Raw genomic sequence first — 22,525 nt, forward strand, 5'->3', positions numbered from 1 at the left:
TGGTGAAGGAATTTGCAAGTTGATACTCAGCCTATATGACTATGTTATGAAACAAATTTCCTTGACTTTTGAGTTCTGAGATGCAGTTCAAACCCAGGTATTCTAGCTCAGAAACAGGGCACTATGCACTGAGCCACAATATCTCCCATGACGGGGCTTAAAGTGTTGTAAATTCCTCTCATGATCCAAAAACTAGGTGGGCAAACAAATCACCTTCAATGCCTCCCCTTGACCTGAGTCCAAACGTACAGTGAATGAATGCGGGTATCTTGTGATGAATACCATATTCTAGTATAATGCCAATCATATCACATATACTGCTAATATTTGCATTCTTGGCTCGCAACCAGAGGACAGGTCCCTAGCTAAAGTATTTCAGAGCTGCTGATTGCCTGTTGATTGTCAACATCTTTTGAAGGAGGGAAGGGGGATAATTGTCCGTACATCCATCACATGTGGTATACTTTCTGTTGTATGGGGTGAGTGTGATATTACATTATTCCAGCAGTTATTGTCAAAGCACATGCATTAACCATTGGAATATTTTATGATGCATTAACTCTGATACAAATATCATTTGTGGTGCTGCATCAAGTGGAAAATGTTCCTCTCTGTGTCTAATCTGCTTCTAGCAGTAACACCTGATAGGGCACATCAACCATAATCAGCAACTGTGAAATTATCCTTCAAGCAGCATAACCAAGACCCTGAATAATATTACACTATCATTTGTGCTTTTTCTGCTTAATGGTGGAATATATTGTCAACACGTTTGAACACCATTCTCTCACGCCAACAAGTGCCAAATCTTTCAGACAAGGATAAAATGAGCAAACTAAATTTATTCTTCTGTCATTGTCACTGACTCTTGCCCAGATAAAACATGCAAGCTCTTTTTCTCAGATGCTGGGGCTTAATGGCAGAAAAAAAATCTTATCCTGCTGCCCCAAATCATCCTTGATCTACCTTCTCCCCATATCTGTAACATACATCACCCATACAGCCTTCCAAGATATTAATGCTCCTCCAACTCCACTGTTTTGTGTTTTCTTTGCTCACTTTGTCACATTTGCAACTGGGCCTTGAGCTGCCTCAGTTCCAAGCCTCGGATTTCCCTTTTGAAATCACGCTGCCTATCTTGGCTCCTTTAAGGTGTTCCTTCCTACCTGCCTCTCAGAGACCTGTCCTAGGATCTCCTTCAATTGTTGTTCCCTTTAATTTAGGACATTGGTTCTTGAATTGTGTTTTATGGTCACAGATGGTCCTCCAGATGGTTGTTGGGTAGAAAGACACTGACGCACAAATCCACGGCCTTGAGCATACAGAGAACCAGGTTAGAACCCTCAAGCTCATCACTTGTGGAGATTCCACTACTAGACTAGCTCCTGGCTAAATGACATCAATTGACATAAACACAAGCAAACCAACGCAGTGTTATATGTCAAATTTTTGTTTTTGCTGATTTTGTTGATTAACATGGATGTAAGTAAGCTAAGCATACGTTGCTGTGTAAAAAGATTATTTTGATGATTTTACAACATATTGGATTGTTTCAAATAAACATATTCTCTTGAAATATTGATGCTCAAATTATGAAGACACCTATACTTCAGTTTCTGGCAAGGCTTAACTTAATTACAGTGATATTTAACTTACTTTTTAAAACGCCCATAAATCCATTACATTCAGTAATCAAAATTCAGCAAAGAATTTATAGTTCCCATAAGTTTCCATTTATTCTGATGAACTTTGCTTTTGCAGTGCCAAACGAAAGTGACTAACGGGTAGTCAGTGGATGAAAAGGTTTGAGAAACACAGCTTTTCAAACATAAAGAAGCTGAAACTGACAGCAAGAAAAAGCAATTATGTAGCGGGAAGGTGATTGAGTTGCACCAGGGAGGCCAAGTGGAAGTGTCATCGCTTGCTGAGGTGAGCGCGTAACTTAGAAAGATGTTTCTCACTGGTTGGGCTAGTGTGATACTACTGCAGTGAACAAGTCGAAACTGTTACCCATCATTTTGATGAACAAACATATGTAGGAAATAAAGTCCAGAAATAGCACAATTCTATAATCAGAATCAATGGATGCATATTAACAGAAAGATGTGGTTCATGGCCAGTCAAATATAAACAACAATCCAGCCGACTGAGTTAACCAAACCCCTGGTCATGATTCCAGCAATTATGCCAAGAACACACAAAGTGTTATTCTACTGCTCACATGCTTTTGTGCTTCAGATGGCCTCCCATCGTTCAGTCACAAATCTTAAGTGCCAGAATGGAAACTTTTTGGTCTGATAAAACAATGGTGATGGCATCCAGCCCGACTTTTCATTAGTGCATTTCCTGTTTCCTCAATGCTGAGGGGCAGGTGTGTAAGCCTCTGAACACAGCCATGCTCCTAAACAGGCTATTTAAAACTGCTAAGAGTTGCTTCTTTAAAGTCTGATCACTTATTGACCTAAGTTTCAATATTTTACAGAGGTTAAAGGGCTTAGCCCTTTGTAGTTAAACTGGAGCAGTCAATCAGGGGAAAAGCCAGAAAGTCGGTAGTAGGCTTCTCAGAAATCGAGATACTTGGAAACCAGGAAGTACCAGCCAGCTACCTAGCAAGGATTGAGTGTTAGGCATCAGCAGAGTTATGCAGAGATAAGGGGCAATGTAAGAGAAGGATTTACTACCCTGAGCATAGGATTTTCAGGTATAGGTGAAACCCATCTGGACATGATTGACAACCAGTGATGAAGGAAGCTAGTTCTCCAAGCAGGTGGCCATTGTTATTTGTGCACTCCTCATTGTGGTCCTCTGCAGCCTCTCACAGGTAGTTGTACATCAATGCATTAACACATGAAAGATATCCAATTCACTGAGGCTGAACAACACATGAGGCCCACGACTGGTGGGACCTTGTAGGTTCGGAGAACACCCTATTCACTGCCTTCACTGCCCAGGTGGTACCTTCCAATGCCCTCCTGCAGGGTCTTCAGACATTGTGGTGGTATGATGCACTCTCCATGATATAATCCTGTGTGGGTCCAGAGGGCAACAAGGCAATGGCAAGAGTCAGCTATTCTGGAGCAAGATGGAGGACAGGGAGGATTTGGAGGCAGCATGACATGATGCCAAATCAAGAGATGCCCTGTGAGGTATCCTCCTCCTGCCACTCTCTGTGACCACCTTCCTTGAAACTCCAGGTTCCTCTGCAGCATCTCACTTCTATACAATGGCAGACTTTAACACAAAATGTATAAATTTCCCCTCTCCAGTATTGGCAAGAGAGGTCAGGAGAATGAGACATCATGGGAAATGTTGGACCTGGAGAGAATCTCACCCCTATCTCGACAACTTGGCAATTAAGTACTTGGTGAGAAGGTCACGGGGAACCTGAGCTATTTTCTAATCAAGCAGTTTAGAGTGTTAATACTTCTCTGGAGCAAGTGGGACTTGAACTGGAGGTATGGACATTACTACTATGTTAAAAGAGCTCCTAATGGGCAACCTTGACTCAATATCAGTACCAATTAAGGCCCTAAGTGGTCAATTAATACCTAGTTAAGAAGTTCAATTTGCCAGTTTCCTGACTGTCAGCCTTCCTGATGGATGAGAACGTTGGTTAGTTTACTGACTGGGAAACCAGGGTGAACTCCCTCCCTGAGGCAGGGGAAAGGGCTCCAATTGTCCAATCCTGGAGATAATAAGAAGCAGATGGCAAGCAACAGTTGGGCATTTGAAGCCCATTCCTACCCTTTCTTCCAACCCACCAGACCTTTCTCTTCCCACAATCCTCACCCTGTGAGGAGAAGAGGAAACGTCTTAGCTTGTTACTGCTGGATTCTCCAGGAGTAGGTCTGGGCCAGTGGAATTTGTGACAAAGACTCAGCAAGCTTCTGAGTGGTTGGCTGTTTCTGGCATCCCATGTCACCAGTTTCAAAACAGCCCAATGTCTGCTTTGTGTTGTCATACTAAAGAGCAAAATCAGGATCAGACAGGTTCACAATGACATTTGTTTGGCAGTGCTATCTAATTGGATCCCAATCCCAATAGTGGATACGATGGACCTAAATTAGAAGGGAATGAGTCAGGAAGTGCTGGCCATTGAGAAAGGGGGGAAAATAAATTGGTCAAAATGGGGCAGATTAAAAGCAACAAATAATTCTCCTGACAGCTTGCAGACCTACAGCTTTTTTGGTTATTAGGAGGCTAACTTTTCATGCGGCACCAGATACTGAAACGTTTCAAGAGCTGGCAGATTTAGTTAAGGAACATTATGACACCTAGCCTTCTCTAATTCTGAGATGCTATCAGTTTTAGTCAGCAATTTGAGAACCAGGGGAATCCGCATCAGGATTTTGGAATAGTTTGAGATGATTGTAACTTTGGTTTAACCATTAATGAGATGTTGAGAGACTATTTGCTCTGTGTAATGTATGATGTAATCATGCAAAAGCACCAACTGGACTTCAAACAGACACTACAGCTGGCTTTATCATTGCAAAATGCAGCGAGTAAAGCATTTGTGTTGCAGGGTATTCCGATGGAAGTGGACACCCTCACCAGTCTGACTGAGTTTTGGGGTCCACCACTTTGAGTGAAGGCAATTGCATAGCCTCACTCAGGACATATCCTGAGGAGAGGAACTCTGGGTCAGCCCACAGCAAAACCTTAAAACAAAGCCAAATAGTTAAAAGTTCCTTCACAATCTGATCAGTAAGCCATTGTAGTTGCTGCCAGTATGCGGACTTGAAGAAGCAAAAGAGTCCCATTGGACCTAAATCGAGTAAAAGAACTCATAGCCAGTATCCAGGGGAGTTCACACCATGGAAAGACCATCTACATCTGGCTTGCAACAGTTAAATTGCTTTGCAACATCCAAATCAGAACCAATCAAAATTAAACATCTAGTTAATTGGTCACCTGGTTCTATTGGATGTCGATACTGGCATGGCCGTTTCAGAGATTGCTGAACAATTCATTTACAAATTTCACTCTGGACTCCAACCCTTAAGTTTGCATGAGATCTGAACTACACTGAGAACCTATACTGGGGAGCCTTTCTGGTTTAAGGGTACAACTTTGTTCCAGTCTCTTATGAGAAGTAACTGGTTCAGTTACTTCTGATTACAGTGAAAGGCTCGGGCCCGAGCTCCATGGGGTGAAATTAGTTAAGAAAGATTCACCTAGATTGGCTCAACATTTTTTCAGTTTGAAAATAGCTGCCCAAGCGCAGTCCTAACTAAATACGTGAGATTTTTTCCAGGAAGGTCGAGGGGCGGTCAAAGGAGCCAAGGCCATCTTGCATGTTGACCAGGAAACAGTTGCGCAATTCTGCAAGGCCCGCCCAATGAAAAAGTAGAGGCAGGATCAGAGAGATGGAAAGTGAAGGAATCATCAAACCAGTCTAGTTTGTGGAATGGGCAGCACCAGTCATGCCGATTGTGAAACCCAATGTGTCAGTTTGCATTTGTAGGTATTTTAAACAAATGGTTAACTGCTTTTCACAGTTGGACAAATACCCAATTCTTCGCATAGAGGATTCATACACAAAGCTGGACATGAGCCATGTATATTTGCAATTGTGGTTAGATGAGGATTTCCAGAAGTATGCTACCAATAGCACCCACAAGGGTTTGTACCAATATACGAGACTACAATTTGAGGTTTCGTCAGCCTGTGCAAATTTTCAGTCAATGTTGGAGAACATTTTACAAGGTCTACCCCAGGTCATCGTTTAATCTAGATGACGTGCTAATAAAAGGGGAGACCAAAAAAAGCACTTAGAGAACTTGTACATAGTCCTTAGATGTTTCTCCCAGGCAGGTATATGCCTTAGAAGGGGAAAAATATGTGTTCCAACCACCCCAAAAGTGGGTTACAGAGTTGACATGACTGGGCTACTCCCATTGGAAGATAAAATGAAGGCAATCAAAGGTGCTCCCATTCCCATATCTGTACTGGAGCTTAGGTCCTTATTTGGGCTGGTGAATTATTACAGAAAGTTCATACATAACCTGGCCACCATCCTGGGATCTTTGCATCAACTCTTTAAAAAAAGGGTCAATCTTGGAAATGGTCACATATCCAAGACTTAGCTTTCAGGGAAGTGAAGAAACAGCTATCATCCTATCAGGTGTTGGTACATAGTGATCCCAAGCGAGATCTGGTATTGACATGCAATGCCTCCCTATGGCATTGGGGTAGTATTAGCTCATAGGTAGCCCAATGGTGAGGAATGTTGAATAGCATATACTTCCAGGAATTTGGTCAATGCAGAGCACATCTATGCCCAGAGAGAGAAGAAAGTATTGGCAGTCATATTTGGAGACAGGAAATTCCATCAATTCCTTTGCATAGTAAATTATAATAATGGAACACAAACTCCTGCCAGGTCTACTTAAAGAGGATAAGGCAGGTCCATCCGTAGCTTCAGACCGGATTCGGTAGTGGGCTCTAATACTCAGTGTGTACAATTACAAGTTGGCACACTGTCCAGGAGATCATGTAGCAAATGCAGATGATTAAGCCACCTCCCACTAGCAGATACACCACTGGTGGTACTGCCACTAGAACAGTCCATAATGGCTTTAAGTTTTCTGTACAACTTCTCACTGAGAGTGTATGCCTGGTGGCTAGGATTGGTTGCACACATAGCTACCTTGGTGTGGCAGTGCCCAGAGTGCCAAAAAGGACAGAAATTACAGCCAGCAGCTGTCCCACATTCATGGGAATGGCTGGGTAAACCTTGAACTCAGTTACATTTCGTCAATGCCGGTCCTTTCTAGGGCTCAATGTTCTTAGTCATTGTGGCTGCCCATTCAAAATGCACAGAGTTCAAACAAGGGGATGACATAAGAAAAACTGCATCTTTTGCAATGCATGGTAATCGTCACAGATAACAGGACATTGCTTACCAGTAGGGAAGCTGAGTATTTCCTAAGTTTGAGTGGTATTCAACATATCAAGACAGTTTCATACCAACCATCATTAAATGGTCTGGCAAAAAGAACAGTCCAAACCTCAAAGGCAGGCTTAAGGAAATAGCGACAAAGTGATTGTAATGAGGTCTGTCAGTTGGACCTCATAGAATATGATTTCCTTGATTTGGGCTGTTAATCTAGTCCAATCAGGGATCCCTGGCTGAACAGATATAAACAGGAGTGTCAAAGGTTCTGTTCACTCTGACAGCTGGCTCTGAGGGAGCTGGATCAGTGTCAAGGACTCGCCATCTCTGAATAGAGAATGACTTGGTGATGGGATATCTGCTTCTGTGGAGTTATGTCAGTTCTACGTTCCTACATCCAGACTGAGTATGATCATTTTATTGTCTCCTTAAATTGTACATGGGATTATTGACAGGCAACTCACACAAGATCTATGCAAATGATGATGTCCCTTTGAACAAACATCATAGTTGCCTAAGAACGGTTCTTTTCTTATTTTGGTCCAAATTGTCTTCCCAAAATTTGGGCAAATACAAGGTTTTGCTCATTGCATCACTCATAGTACAGCAAGCCAGTTGTAACAGATTATATGTCCAAGCAAAACAATACATTGTATAAGTGCTCATCACAACCCTATATATTGAGGGGAAATGGCATTGAAGTAAACAGCAATAAAAATTTAGATTTGTTACAAATCATGTCATGTATGTATTTCATTTAAAGAACTGAGTTGATGGAAGATTCCTCTTATTTTTGCACGGGAATTGATTAAGTGGGATCAATTACTGTTACAAATTGAAATATCAAATACAATGCTGTCTTGTTCAGCAGAAAACGAAATGAATTTATCTTAATTGCAGTTGGTTAGAACACTCCGGAAATTCTTGATGTAGCTGAATTATTGTAGGTCAAGCAGCAATTTGTTTTGAATTTAATCTAAAATCCAAATTTAGAATTGCTGTTTTGAATGGAGTCTAAAAACTCAATTTTATTTGTGAGTTTCACAAACTCTGGGAGTCTCAAAAATGTTTCACATCCAATGATGTCCATTTGAAACATAGCCTATGTTCTGAAGGAGGAAATCCATGGTCATGTTCTGCATAGCAAGGTCCTACAAACAGAAAACCAATCATAACCAGATGATGTATCCTTGCAATATTGGGAACATGACCCTGCATTTCTTCAAAATGGTTCCATTGGATAGTTAACATCCACCTAACAGAGCTTCAGTTCAAGCTCTCATCTGGAGTCAGGCACTTCTTATAGATCTGTCCATCTCAACCTATCAATGACTTTTTTCCAACTGCAAATAAATTGTGTCTGGTGACTTTTTTCTTTAATTTATTGTCATCCTTTCTAAATTATGTCTGATATAGGCACTTACAAAAATCATTGAAATGTTCCAATATCTAATGATACGATGATGTCCATATTGGTAACATCACTGTGCAATTTGTGATAAATGTAAGCCTCAGATCTCTTGGTGAATGTTTTGCCTAACAATCAGAACTGCAGAAAACTATATCTTTTCAAATGAATTACATCAAAAAATAATGTTCTTGAAAACCTTGGATTGGGTTCTAAGATTAAATCAGTGGATTCGTTATTTTGTTTACATCCAAGTCATCCATCCACATCATTCGAGGAACGATGGAACAATTCATCATTTCTTAGCTGTCAGATTATTGAGTTGTGAATCTCCAACTGTTAATCCAAAGTTTAAAGTGATTTATTTGTCAAAGTAACTGCTCAAAATACAAATTTCAGCAGCCCATTGAAAATCCAATTATTGAAAAGGATTTAATTAACTTTAACAACTTGTTTCTGAATCAATTTTGAGTGATACACCAAGTACCAATGGCATAATTGTGGAAAAATGAGCTTGGAAGAGTTTCGGAAGTTCACTGTGCGGAAGCCAAATTATCAATGATGCAACTTTTTATAAATCAAGTGGCTTCTGTGATTATGAATTCTACTGGTTATGCTGATTTATCTATCCTGATACCAAGGTGTTTAGCACATGCAAGCCAGTTTTGTTTCAGTGAGGAATGCAGGACAAGTGATTCTAATGTTAAAGCCGGTGTTAATTATAGTACTTCATGATTAAAAACCATGCAGATTTACAACATGCTTAGCTACCTTGGAAAGACACAAATGTCATGTGCAGTGTTTTATTTTGTTTGATATGCTTTATTTCGTATCATCAGCATGAAAATTGGTTAAACGATTCATTAATTGAGGCACTGCATTGAAGAATTTGTCAAATGAGTGTGCACTGAGGATGATGATCAGCTGGAACTCATACACAACATATTCAACATTGAGTAAAAATGTGGCTATGAATTTGTTTTAAGCAATATACAACAAGAGGCAGAAGGCATTTGTAGTGCAGTGGTAGTGCCCCTATCTCTAGACCAGTAGACCAAAGTTCAAGCCCAACCCAGAGGTGGCAGAAATGGTGATCCTTTGAATGCAGACCGTGGGAGAAAGTAAGGACTTGGGGAACCCCATCATTATTCTAGAAGAAGGGAAGAGGTGAGGTCAGCTCCAGAGGTGTGCAATAACATCCAGAAAGAGGTTGATTAGAAAATACCTATAACAGCTACCACACATGCTCATTATTTAGATGCATTAGTGTCTTCTCTACATTTTGAAACCTGGCTAAAGAGCTCAGAACACACCACCGTTACAGGTCAACATGTAATTATTAATAAAGAACATCATCCTTAGAGAATAAGCCAAACATCCAACATGTAAAAAAGGCATAAAGAATGAAGACCTATTTTATAATATAGACCATCTTAAGAGTATTTCTTCTTTAATTATTTCATGGAACGTGAATGTTGCAGGCAAGGCCAACATTTGTCCATTCCTAATTGTCCTTGAACTGAGTGGATTGCTAGTCCACTTTAATAGACAGTTAACAGTCAACAACCTTGTTCTGGGTCTGGTACAACACCTAGGACAGACCAGGTAAAGATGGTAGATGTAAACAAACATGAAGAATATTGGAGAAACTCACCAGGTCTGGCAGTATGTGTGGAGAAAGAAACAGCATGTATGTTTCGAGTCCAGTATGACTCTTCTTCAGAACTGAAATGTGTTGGAGAAAAGTTATATTTTTAAAACTTTTGTCAGAGGCAGAGGACGAGTAAGAGGGCAGAGGCCAACTGCAAAGACAAATGGCTTGTTAGTAGTGGAGAAGAAAACTATGTTAGCAGGATGTAAATTAAAAATGCAGAAAGTTAGAAATTGTGGATAAACTTTGCAGGTCTGGCAGCTTTTGTGGGGAGAAATCAGAGTTAACATTTTGAGTCCGGTGACCCTTCTTCTGATTCAGTCTGATCAGAAGCATCAACTTGGCTTTCTCTCCATAGATTGAGCCAGATCTGAGTTTTTCCAGTAACTTCTAATTTTGTTTCTGATTTTCCAGCCACTACAGTTCTATGTTTTAGAGAGGAAATTAGTCCTTGCTACTAAGTGCAAAGTTAATAAAATATTTACACTAAAAGGCTGCAGGGGAGAGAATGGAAGAAAAATGGAAGAAATGTGTGTTGACGGCATCCTGCTGGAGGTGGCAGAAATGGTAGAGGGTGATCCTTTGAATGCAGACCTGAGTGGAAAGTAAGGACCTTGGGAACCCTACTGTTGCTCCAAAAGGAGGAAAGGGGTGAGGTCAGAGGTATTTGGGATGGGTCAGACATGGCTGAATGTCCTGTCAACCACACATATGAGATGTTGTTCCCTGAAGGATGTTGATGAAACTGACAGGTACAGTGCTCTATGATAGTTCAACATGGCTTACAAAAAGTGCCATATTGAGATTAACAGTGATAGATAAATTACAGGCAGAAAATTGAGACTGCAAAACAGAATATAGACAGGTATCACAAGACAGAAACAGGCCGTTCAGCCTGACAAGTCCATGCCCGTGCTTGTGATCCATGAAAATCTCTGCAAACTCTATTTCATCTCACCCTATTTGTGTATTCTTTTGTCCCTTTCTCACTTGTCTTCCTTCCCTGTCAATGCACCTGGGTTCGCCATCTCAAATACAACTTGGATTGATAGATTCCAAATTCTTACTGGGTAAAGACAATTCTCTTAAATTCTAAATTTAGAAGTGGCTATTTTACATTTATCCTCCACCCCTCAACTTCAATTCCCAAAAGCAGTACAACTGGCATTTGGGGCTGAGGGCCACATGGTGAATTGATACCCTATTGGCGTTTTGGTTGGGATGCAGTGCTGGTGGGATTTGCACAAATATACCCACAAACAGAGGCAGCTGAATCCCAATTAACAGTAATTCCAGGTTTTACTGCACTGAGATAAAATGAGATGCTCAGCCTCAGACATTGGCTTTGTAATGGCTGCAGGAGAGTGATTTACACGCATTGATTAACCTGTTTCTTTAATTAGACACTGTTAACATTCTGCACCGTGCTCACCATTTACATCAAGCAGACTTGTCACTGTTTAAAAGACGGTGAGGTTTGCTTGTGGAAACAGACAAGCGGCTGAAGTAGAGCTTTATGTATCATGAATAAAACAAGACAATCACTTAGGAAGTTCAACAGCAAATTATTGTGGCTCATTTACGAACAGAATCCCTGCAATTTCAAACTCGAGGCTTAATTTTGGAACTTTTCCAGTACGGCTTCATTAGCAATTAAGCAAAGCAAGTAAACACTAAATTAATAGGTTCTTGTGGTGCAGCGGTAATGTCCTGATCTCTGGACCAGAATGTCCAGGTTCAACTTCTCTGCTTCAGAGTTGTGTGATGGCAATCCAGAACAAGTTGATTTGAAATTTTAAAAGAAAGAGAATTAAGTACTTTGAAAAAGAGGACTAAATTAACGATAATCAAAAGCATGGGCATTTAGATTATGTGTCGGAGTTAGCACAGTTTCTTTTATTCTGACGTGGGGTGTGGATGTCGCTGGCCACTCAGCATCTATTGTCTATCTCTCATTGCCCTAGAAAGGCAATGATGAACTATCTTCTTGAACTGCTGCAGTCCATGTGCAGTAGGTAGACCCTCAATGCTCATAAGGAAAGGAATTCTAGGATTTTGACTCCATGACAGTGAAGGAACAGGGATGATGAGTGGCTTAGAGGGAAACTTGCTCCCTGACTCTGAGCCATGAGGTGTGGGTTCAAGCCTAATCTGCTCTAGAGATTTGGAATAACATCTCTTGAACATATTGGTTGGAAAATATCTGGCAAACATTTCTCAGTAAAACCATCTGTGTATAAAATATTTAGAGATCTGAAAAATCTAGTGAATGAAGAAAATAACCTTAGTCTGGGTTAATACTTGCAAAGTTCATATTTTTGACCTTCTCTAGAAAATTAGAGAAGCTATATCTTGTGGCAACAACAGCTAATAATACTTTTTTGGTAATATCGATGGCTATCCTTTCAGCCTTTTCCAACTAATAGGAGCGTTAAGGACTCTTAATATTGAATACAGCAAGTTCGATCCAGAAATTAAAAACTGCTTTTCCAGGTCTATAAGCTTGATTTTAAAAACAAACAAGTATCACAGAGCAACAAAATCCTTGAATCCTGGTAGTGTGTTTTCAATAGGATGCTGACGCAAACTGCTACACAGCAGAGAATTGGGACAGTTCCTGCAATCTTTCATTATATAGAGTACTGATGAGACCGCATCTGAAGGGCTGTGTACGGCATTGGCTCTGATGAAGGGTCTAGGCCCGAAACGTCAGCTTTTGTGCTCCTGAGATGCTGCTTGGCCTGCTGTGTTCATCCAGCCTCACATTTTATTATACGGCATTGGCCTCTTTATTTGGGAGCGGGTGTAATTATGTTGGGGCAATTCAGAAACGGTTTAACAGACTAACACCTGGAATGGACACGTCATCTCATGAGGAAAGGTTGGACAGGCTAGACTTGAACTTACCGGAGTTGGGACAGAAAGAGATGACTTGTTTGAAACACACAAGATCCTGAAGGGTCTTGACAGGTGCATGTGGAAATTATGTTTCATCTAATGGCAAAATGCAGAACCAGGAACCATTGGTTCAAAATAAACAATCACCCAGCAAAGACAGATAGAACATAGAACATTACAGCACAGTACAGGCCCTTCAGCCCTCGATGTTGTGCCGACCTGTCATACCGATTCCAGCCCATCTAACCTACATTATTCCATGTACGTCCATATGCTTGTCCAATGACGACTTAAATATACCTAAAATTGGCAAATCTAGATGAGGAGGATGTTTTTTATTTCTCACTGAATCTTTGAAACTTCCTCAAAGGGTGTTGGAAGCAAAGTTTTTTTTTCTCATATTTGTAAGGCAGAAATAGATAGATTTCTGATGAACAAGCAGGTGAAAGGTTATGGGGGATTGCTGACAGGGATGTGCAGTTATCAGAACAGAGATCAGTCGTGATCTTATTGAATGGCAGAACGGGGCTGGGTGACTTACACCTGCTCCTAAACATGCTCCTTAATCTTTACAGCAAATGTTCACTCCCTAGTTACTCCCAGACAAACACCTCTCTGCAGGGGTAACTGAAATTTCTTAGTTACAGGAGATGATCTGGAAGGGAAGATTGACATTGTAGGAAAATGAGTCAAATTGTAAGCAAAGCCCCCGAACACCAGGAATGAAAAGCTGGTTTTGTTTACGCGCGTATGCATGTGCATGTGTTTTCACACCTGCTCTGTTGCCGAGTGTTATCACAATTCACAACACAAGTCAGTTTGCGAAATTAGCACACAATCTTAGTGTAACCTGGGATTGTGATCAGATCACTCATCAGTCCCATTACAAGCATAGTCACACAGATGAACAGATGCTCACACATTGCCAAAAAGACACACACGCATTGCCAGATAGACACACAAACACAAATGCACGCAGACGTTCAGATACATACACAGCCACACAAACCTACAAACACACACATACATCAACATGCAGACATACATACACACACAGGGACTCATTCACATAGCCACAAACATGCACATACATACATACACACAGACACTCAGATACACACTGCTGCAAACACAAACAAATCCCAATTTCTGCAGACATACACAAACATACATACAAAGGTATACACGGATACATACATACTTCGCCACAAACTTACATTGACACCCGCCCACCGACTCACACACAGACACACACTGAGCACCCTCAGCGAGTGTAAACTCACTGTCACAGAAACCGTGCCGGATTCAATGTTTCCTGTGCTCAAACAGCGTAAAAGCAGAGAGATTGCCTCTTGAAAATCCGGGTGGATGATTCATTTGTTTTTTTGTTACCATTTTATCTACTCGGACACAGACGCTTGTTGTTTCAACGACACTTCGATAATCCCTTTCCACATTGTCTCTAAAATTTATATTTCACAAAACATCAGGTAATTGCAAGCCCTGGAGTATTTCAGTGGATTGAATCACTGCTAATGAGTCTCGTTCTGTGGCATCACAAGTTCTATTTTGTTTCTTGCTCGGATTCCAATTTGAAACACTCGTTGCCAAAGCAGGCTAGGCTTGGTAACGAGAGATTTTGTGTGAGAGAGCGTGTCTGAGAGTGTCTGTTTCTCTGTGTTTGTGATCTGTGTCTCTCGGTGTATGTCTGTCTGTACCTCACTGTGGCTGTACTTTGTGGCTCTATATATGTGTGTTACTTTGTATTCGTGTGTCTGTGTGTCCGTGAATTTGTATGTCACTCTATGTGTGTGTTAGCGTCTGTCTCTACGCTTTCGCCCGTCTACCGCAGATCTAACGGGTTACATTCAAACCTTAACTGCCGGTACTCCAATGAGTGATTTATTTATTTTGTGCGTGGGGAGGTGGGCAGAGGAGTGAACAACTTCCAAAGCAGCTTCTCAATTCGAGCGGGGACTATAAATAAAACCCATCGCCTGCTGTCCGGAAGTCCCTGGCACGAAGCACGCAGAGAGAGGGAGGGAGAGGGGTACCAGGCTGGCTACGGGAGAATGCAGTGTCACCTTACCGATGTGTATGATGGAATCGGCGGCCACCCCATCGCTGCTGGAACAGCACAAGGCACACACCAGGAAGACGGCCGGGAAAACTTCCATTTCCTTCCCCGGGGGGTGCGATTTCCTCCGGTCAACCCGCGGGCGCTGCCTTTAATTCCGGGAAGTCAGGCGAAGAGTTGGCAGGGAGAGGCAGAGAGGGATGGGGCGTCTTTCCTCTCTTGGCTGTGATCAGCGCCCCGCACGTCCCTCCGATTCCGAAGCACCTTCTCCTCTGCCAGTCCACTGTGCCCAGAAGATCTGCCCTCCTCTCTCGCTCTCTCTCTCTCTCTCTCTCTCTACAATCTCAGTTGCAGCATTGAGAGGTTTGGATGTGCCGGTGTGAAATACAACGAATCCAGTTGTAATCCGACAGAGAGAAAAGAAATATCGAAGCCACTAGCGCAATCCGGGGCTGTGTATCACGCAGAGGGGCAGGATAACTTCGATGTCCCTGTCTGTAGAGGAGGAATGGACTGGGAAGGGGGGGGGGGGAGTTGTTATCTCTGCAGTTGAGGAGGAGGGAACCGGTTGAAGAATCCGGAGCAGGAGGGCAGTACAAGTCTGGGGATGTCCGGGTACAGCGGAAGCAGCCAAACGCAGGTTCAAACACAACAGATTTCGCCTCGAACCACCGATCTAGTTGATCCCCGCTCTCCTGAAGGTGGGGGCGGCTTGCAAACATATATATCTACACGGGCTTCCAAACTTTTCTCTCTCTCTCTCTTTCTCTGCAGAGGGCGAAGATGGGGGGTTGGGGGGGAGGCGGAGAGAGAGATGGCACTAAACTGAGCTGCAGCCTGACTGTGTGTCAGAGCTAGAGAGGGCGCTCGGCATCACGAGCACGTTGCTTAGGAATACAACACGCAGCGGGGAGACACACACAGAGAGAGAGAGAGAGAGAGAGAGGAGAAAAGCACAGATTATATGGAATAATACGATAGCAACGAAAGCATCAGCGCGCCGCTCCTTAACAAGCCGTGCTCCTGATTCAAATAGAAAGCGGCTTGAGAATGAGAAGTAGAAACCTGGGAGGGAGGACTAGTTGTCGTGCCAGGACTGAAGCCACGCTGGAAATGGTCCAGGGATCAGCTTTGCCCTACATAGGCATCAAGCACAGCGCCTGGCAGGAGAGGTTCGAGTTTTGAGCGCGTCTTTAACCATTTGAAGGCGCCCACACTGTGCGTGTGTGTGTGTGTCTGTAGACTCTTCACTCCCCGGGCAAAAGACACAAATAGCAGGGTGTACGGACAGCAGTCTCTCCCCCCACCTCCTCCAATAGCCCCTTCCCTCGCCCGCTGCGCTTCGTGGCGGGGCTTTTTGAATGGACTTCATTTTGTCAAAGCCGAAACAGAATCACATCGACAGGCCCGTGTTGAGTGTTGAATAGACTTAATCCATTGAGTTCAGGGCTACTCTCCCCTCTGACAAATTTGGGTTCTCTGCAGCTGCCGCGAAAAAGGCGGAGTTTTGTCTTTTTATTTATGGTTGGGAATGAGGTAGTGCTTTAAAATCGTCGGAGAACGAAAACAGTTTCAACTCCAGGGTTGCTGTTTCACATCCAGCCGGCACAAATCTCCCACAGCTAGCCCTCACTGCCCAAAAACCTCCCTGTCATACAAAGAGTCCCCCTTATCTCCTAAATACAGTACAACTGAAGACAGTCAAATGATTTTCTAGGGCAGTTAATCGACAGAAGCACGGAAAATGCCAGAGAAACTCAGCAGGTGCTGTAGGGAGAAACAGTCAATATCTCGAGTCTAGAATGACCCCCTCAGAACTTGTTTCCCCAATTCTGAAGAAGGGTCACTCGATTCGAAACGTTAACTCCGTTCCTCTCTCTGCAGATGCTGCCAGACCTGCTGAGTTTCTCCAGCAACCGTTGTTCGTTCTTCAGATTTACAGCGTCCGCATTGTTTTGTTTTTATCCGGGGAATTATCTGATAGATCGACCATTGACATTATCAGTGTTGAGCCTATGACACATTTGTTCCCGGGTATCTTTCGGGAACAGGGAAAATCTTGTCAGAAATGTGACCAATTTCTCGAAGACTGCTCGCTTTGATAGCTAGTTGACAGAACCCTCGACAATTTCTCATCCTGGTTAACTAAGTAAAACTGACACTGTATTGTTCATAACAGAATTTTAAACGGGTCAACGTAACACATATATTCACGATCATGTCAGCCGGGAGTACAAGGCGCTGTATAATTAACGCAGGATTGTGTCAGTGGCTTCTTTTCACGTGTATGGGAGAGAGAGAGAAGGGCCTGCAATTAATTATTTTAATGTATCCAGTGAGATATGGCGCAGTTCGGGATGTCAACCTTGTAGTGTCCTCATTTGTTCCTTAAAGTCTGTTAATATCGCTTCAGTTGGAACTACCCGAAACCAATTTCTCCCCAAATTTCTCCCAATCCAATTTGACTGTTGATTACAAAGTGTAGGCAATCGAGGAATGTTGTCAGTCTAATCTAACGGAACGCACCGTAATACTCTCATCTCTTACTGAACCTGACATGACCTAACCGTACCCCTTCCCAGTTGAAAATAAAAAGGCATTACTCCTCTGTCTTGCACTTATTTTATTTTTAAAAGAGTAAACCATTGGAAGTGTTAGTTATAGAACGCCTTTGTTAATCAACACATTCCAGAATGGGACTTGGCTCCAACTCCTTTAATCCGGGAGGCAGAGACCCTACCAGTGAACTGCACATTCCTCTGTCCCCAAACACCTTGTTTTCATCCTTTTCAAACCGTTCACTTCCCCAAATTACAACATTCTTTCTAATGTTTTCTGTTCTGATAAACGTTAACTTATTTCTCTCTCTCTCTGTTTCTCTTTCTCTCTCTCTCCACTGATGCTGAGCATTTCCTCAGCCATCTCTGCTTTGGTTTCAGAATTCCAGCATGAGCAGTATTTCCCTGTTGTGAAATTTAGGAAGCCGTTTAGTTTCATTGATCGAGTGATTGGCAATTCTCATTCATACAGTTCGACGTTGTTATTTATTCATTTTAAATAACAAATGCTGGCGGCTGCGAATTCAGATTGGAATTACTTACATTTAAATATTTTTTGTGTTGGCTTGTTGGGAATGCGAGCATCGCTGATTATTTAACCCTAATTGCCCCTGAAAAGGTGACACCGGTCTCAGTTTCTTAAACTGCTGCAGTCCACATGATGTAGGTTAGACCTACGAGCTGCTAGGGAGGGAATTCCAGGATTTTGACATAGAAACACAGGAGATAGGAGCAGTAGGAGGTTATTTGGCCCTTCTGCTCTACCATTCTTCGCCATCATTGGCTGATAGTCCAACTCAATAGTCCATTCCTGTTTTCTCCCCATAACCTTTGAGCCCATTTGCCCCAAGTGCTATATCTAGGTGCCTCGACATCAACTACTTCCTGTGGTAATGAATTGCACAGGCTCACCACACTTTGCGTGAAAAAAATGTCTCTTCATCTTCATCCTAAATGGTCTACCCTGAATCTTCAGACTGTGACCCCTGGTTCCGGACACACGCACCATGGAGAACATTCTCCCTGCAGCTACCCTGTCCAGTCCTGTTAGAATTGTATAAGTCTCTATGAGATCGCCCCCTCATTTGACTCCAGCGAAAACAATCCCAACCTCATCAATGTCTCCTCATACATCAGTCCCGCCATCCATGAAATCAGCCTGGTAAACCTTCACTGCGCTTCCTCGAGAGCAAGAGCATCCTCCCTCAGAAAAGGAGACCAAAACTGCACCCAACCACAATGAGGAGAGGATTATGTATTTCCAAGTGAGGAAGGTAAGTGGCTTGAAGAGGAAAGTGCAGATAGTGGTGGTCCCATGGCTTGCTGCCCTTATCACGATGGGCTAGATGGCTGGATTACACTGGAGGTTGACACAAACAAAGTAAATTCAATTCCTGTCCCAGATGAGGTCACCATAAAGGTCATCCCTTCTTGACCTTGCCCCTTGACCCTTGCCCGACGCACGGCAACCCACAGGTTAAACTCACACCTGTCATATGTTTCTACGAGAAAGCAGTTCGTTTTTCTGAAGAAGGGTCCCGGCCCAAAACATCAGCTTTCCTGCTCCTCTGATGCTGCCTGGTTTGCTGTGTTCATCCAGCTCCACACTGTGTTATCTCTGACTCCAGAATCAGCAGTTCTTACTATCTCTCAGTCCTGCAGATTTTGGTGGCTGTGTGTAGAGGAATTAGTGTTTGCATCTTGTTGCATTCTGCGACACTGCATTGTAGTGGAAGGAGTATGCAGCTTTGTCATGGTATGGGGCTTCTTGAGTGACAGACAGTATTCCATCAGAGCATTTGTAACTGTCAAATGGTAGTGAGGTGGTTACCCCCAGCCTTTATAGCCACGCTCTAAAGGTTTATATATGGCTTGTTCCATTTCTGACAAGGGCAAACTCCAGGATATTGAGAGTGAGGGGTTCAGTGACGAGTAAAGGGGCAGAGTAGCCACTATCCTGCCAGACCATTGGGCTGCTCTCTAATGACAGAGAAAATGGCCGTTTTAACCCGACGATCACCGCGCTTCAAGTCAGGGGAGAGGTTGTGAAGGAGAATCCTTCATAGTAACCCCATCTGGTGCAGGAATTGAACACACTGTAGACGAGCATCTGTGTCACAAACCAGCCCGGACAGCCAACTGAGCTAACCAGCAATATCACTGAATTTTGAGGCAATGATTAGATTCTCTGTAAATGAAAACAGAAAGAACTGAGGATACTGGAAATCAGAAACAAAACCAAACATTTCTGAAGAAGGGATAACCCGAAACGTCAGCTTTTGTGCTCCTAAGATGCTGCTTGGCCTGCTGTGTTCATCCAGCTCCACACCTTGTTATATCAAACATTGCTGGGAAAGGCCAGTGACCCTTATCCACAGATGTTGCAGATCTGTTCAGCTATTCCAGCAATTTCTGTTTTTTTTGTTGGATTCTCTGTTGGCGGAGACAGCTATTGGCTGGTATTCGTGTGTTGCTAGTATTACTTCTCACGTACCAGCCTAAATAACCTTCAAATATCTCCAACCAACGATCGTTTAGCCGAGTGATTTCGATAAACGGTGGGTGGGAGGAGTCAGGTGAAAAACAATTCGAGTGCTTCAAGCTATTTCCTCGTTAACCGTAATTGTAGTCTATACCTCTCCCCTGCACAATGTCAGCCTGTTCAACAGAAGGTGTTCAGTGGCAAAATCCTCAAGAAAAGGTGGGCACGTTTTCGACCTGAGCCGCGACATATTAAAGATGAAAGGAGCTAAATTTCAATCTCCTCTGCGTTGAAATCCTGGCCACCACCTCGATGTGAGGAACTGCAAGGCTTTCCACTTAAAGATGGACCCCCACCCTGAGATAGCATCATGTTTTAGCTAAACATGGGATTGTGGGCCGGCCAATCGTTACAATTACAGGATAACACCTGTAACTCGTAAAAACAAACGGCAGTACACAAAACAAACCCCTTTTGCCGTGCACTAATTACGGACGGCCTCCGAGTTACTCTCACTTTATTGTACTCGAATCACAATTAATTGTAAACAAGGGTTCCCCAGATTCCGTTAAATCTTGAAACTGAAATCTTACAACTTTCGAGATTTCTGCTGTCATGGACCATTTTTGGTTAAGTTCGGGAGAGATTGTCCATTTAAAGTTGAGATAGAGTTGGTGAAAAATATGAACTATTTCCCCCTCATGTCTAATCTCTGCTCCCCTGCGTTGTAACACTCGATTCTCTGTTTAATATTGGAAGTGATCATTGAAAAAAGAAACGCCCACTGGATTTAGTTGCTGCAGATTTAGCCTGGAGACTGTTCCTGGTAGAAGTTTTAGGTGATTTAACTGGCCTGATCTAAGCCTTAAACTGGAACAGTATTGCATTCCGGTGAATTTTCCCTGGGTACAATTGCCATTGGACGCTGTGAGAATGAACAAGGCTGGAGTGGTTCTGTGCTGAAAAGGAATGGAGCAAGTGTACGCAAGATGTCACTGGTTTACACGCAATCGAGCTGTGCTCAGCAGCTTACGAAAAATAAGTGGAACACCTCAACCAGTTTTATCGCCCTGAAAGACAATAATACAATCACAAAATAACCCGGGGCTGCTGGCTATGATTTGAAAAAAAATGTTAAGAGCTTGAAGAAAGAAGTGGAAGGGTGACAGGAAGAAGCAGGGAAGGAGGAAATGATTTAAGAATCTGGACAGATTTTGAAAATAGACGGAATGAGGTGGTATTACACAGATCCAATCACCCTCTGAGGAAAGTTCTGGTAGTGGGGAAAACTGGATTATCTTGAGATTTCACAAAATAATGTATTCTGATGAAATGCGTGTCTTCATTGCACAACCCTAGTATAACCCTTGGGTTGAGAAATAACCTGTTGTCCGCATTCAGGAAGGAGTAAAATAACTATTTGAACTGAAACAATGTGCAAGGGCAAGGGAAAAGCAGAAGAATAGCAATAAGTCATAATGTCCATTGGAAAACTGGTGCAGATAAAGTGGGCTAATGGCATCATTCTGCTCTGTAACAATTCTATGAAATTGAGAAATTAGAGACCAAACAGTGATTTCAAGTTAGAGATAATGGGACCTGCAGATGCTGGAGAATCCAAGATAACAAAGTATGAAGCTGGATGAGGATGAAGGGTCTAGGCCCGAAACGTCAGCTTTTGTGCTCCTAAGATGCTGCTTGGCCTGCTGTGTTCATCCAGCCCCACACTTTGTTATCAGTGATTTCAAGTTGATCTCCTGGTGTCAACTACCCACGATGCCAGTTCAGTTTTGCCAGTGAACTGGTGACGGTACAATTCAGAATGATTTCTACACTCTTCCCTCATTTGTATGAAGTTGTTAGAGGTGGAAATAATGATGGAGGAGCTTATGATTACTCAAATCTGCTTTTCATCACAGCAGACAATCCTGCGTTACTTCATCAAAAAGACTGTCATGTTATCAAATTTTAACAATATTTGCATAATCCTACTATTCTTTTCAGCAGCCGTTTATTGAAAGGATTAATTGCTGATCACAAACAAAATCTTCAGTCCTGAAATTATTATGTATGGTGTCCATATATCTGTGTGAAATTCCTTTCTGTTTTGAAAGTCTAGATAAAAATGAGAAGGAAGAATTTCATAGGTCATGCTGTGCAGTGTAATTTCAGGGAGCATATCTTTTGTCCTCACTGCAATTCATTATTGTTCAAGATTATTTTTAGGTTTTCAAGATCTGTCAGGTCAAATAAATTACATACACCTGTGGATAATGTTGAGTAAAAGAAGTGTCAAACTAAGAAGTGCAGTAGCAACTTTATGGTGCTAGAATTATGGTAGTCATGTAAGTAACCTTACTCAACATTATACTATCATAAAAAGCTTCCACTGCTGGAGGGATATTGGCAATTGCTACTGTGTTAAGACACTTAAGTGTTATGCAAGAAAGTCTTAGTGTTAATGCACTGAGTCACTTTTAACTGTCTTCAAAATTATAGAAAAGCAGTAGACTATATGTATATTTAAACATGAGTAGTAATGTTGTCAAAAAT

General features: G+C 42.4%; 1 protein-coding gene across 2 annotated transcripts in view; it reads right to left on the reverse strand.

Annotated features, from left to right (window-relative positions):
• The window catches only part of grid2 (glutamate receptor, ionotropic, delta 2), a 961,209-nt gene extending 945,140 nt beyond the window's left edge, over window positions 1-16,069 (reverse strand). For both annotated transcript variants that reach the window (XM_059650188.1, XM_059650127.1), the window contains exon 1: window positions 14,945-16,069. In XM_059650188.1, coding sequence (XP_059506171.1) covers window positions 14,945-15,032 — 88 coding nt within the window. In that variant the 5' untranslated portion in view covers window positions 15,033-16,069. The remainder of the gene's footprint in view (window positions 1-14,944) is intronic.
• Window positions 16,070-22,525: the final 6,456 nt, after the last annotated feature.

Source organism: Stegostoma tigrinum, chromosome 1 (genome assembly GCF_030684315.1).
Source record: "Stegostoma tigrinum isolate sSteTig4 chromosome 1, sSteTig4.hap1, whole genome shotgun sequence".
In the NCBI taxonomy this organism is placed as follows: domain Eukaryota; kingdom Metazoa; phylum Chordata; class Chondrichthyes; order Orectolobiformes; family Stegostomatidae; genus Stegostoma; species Stegostoma tigrinum.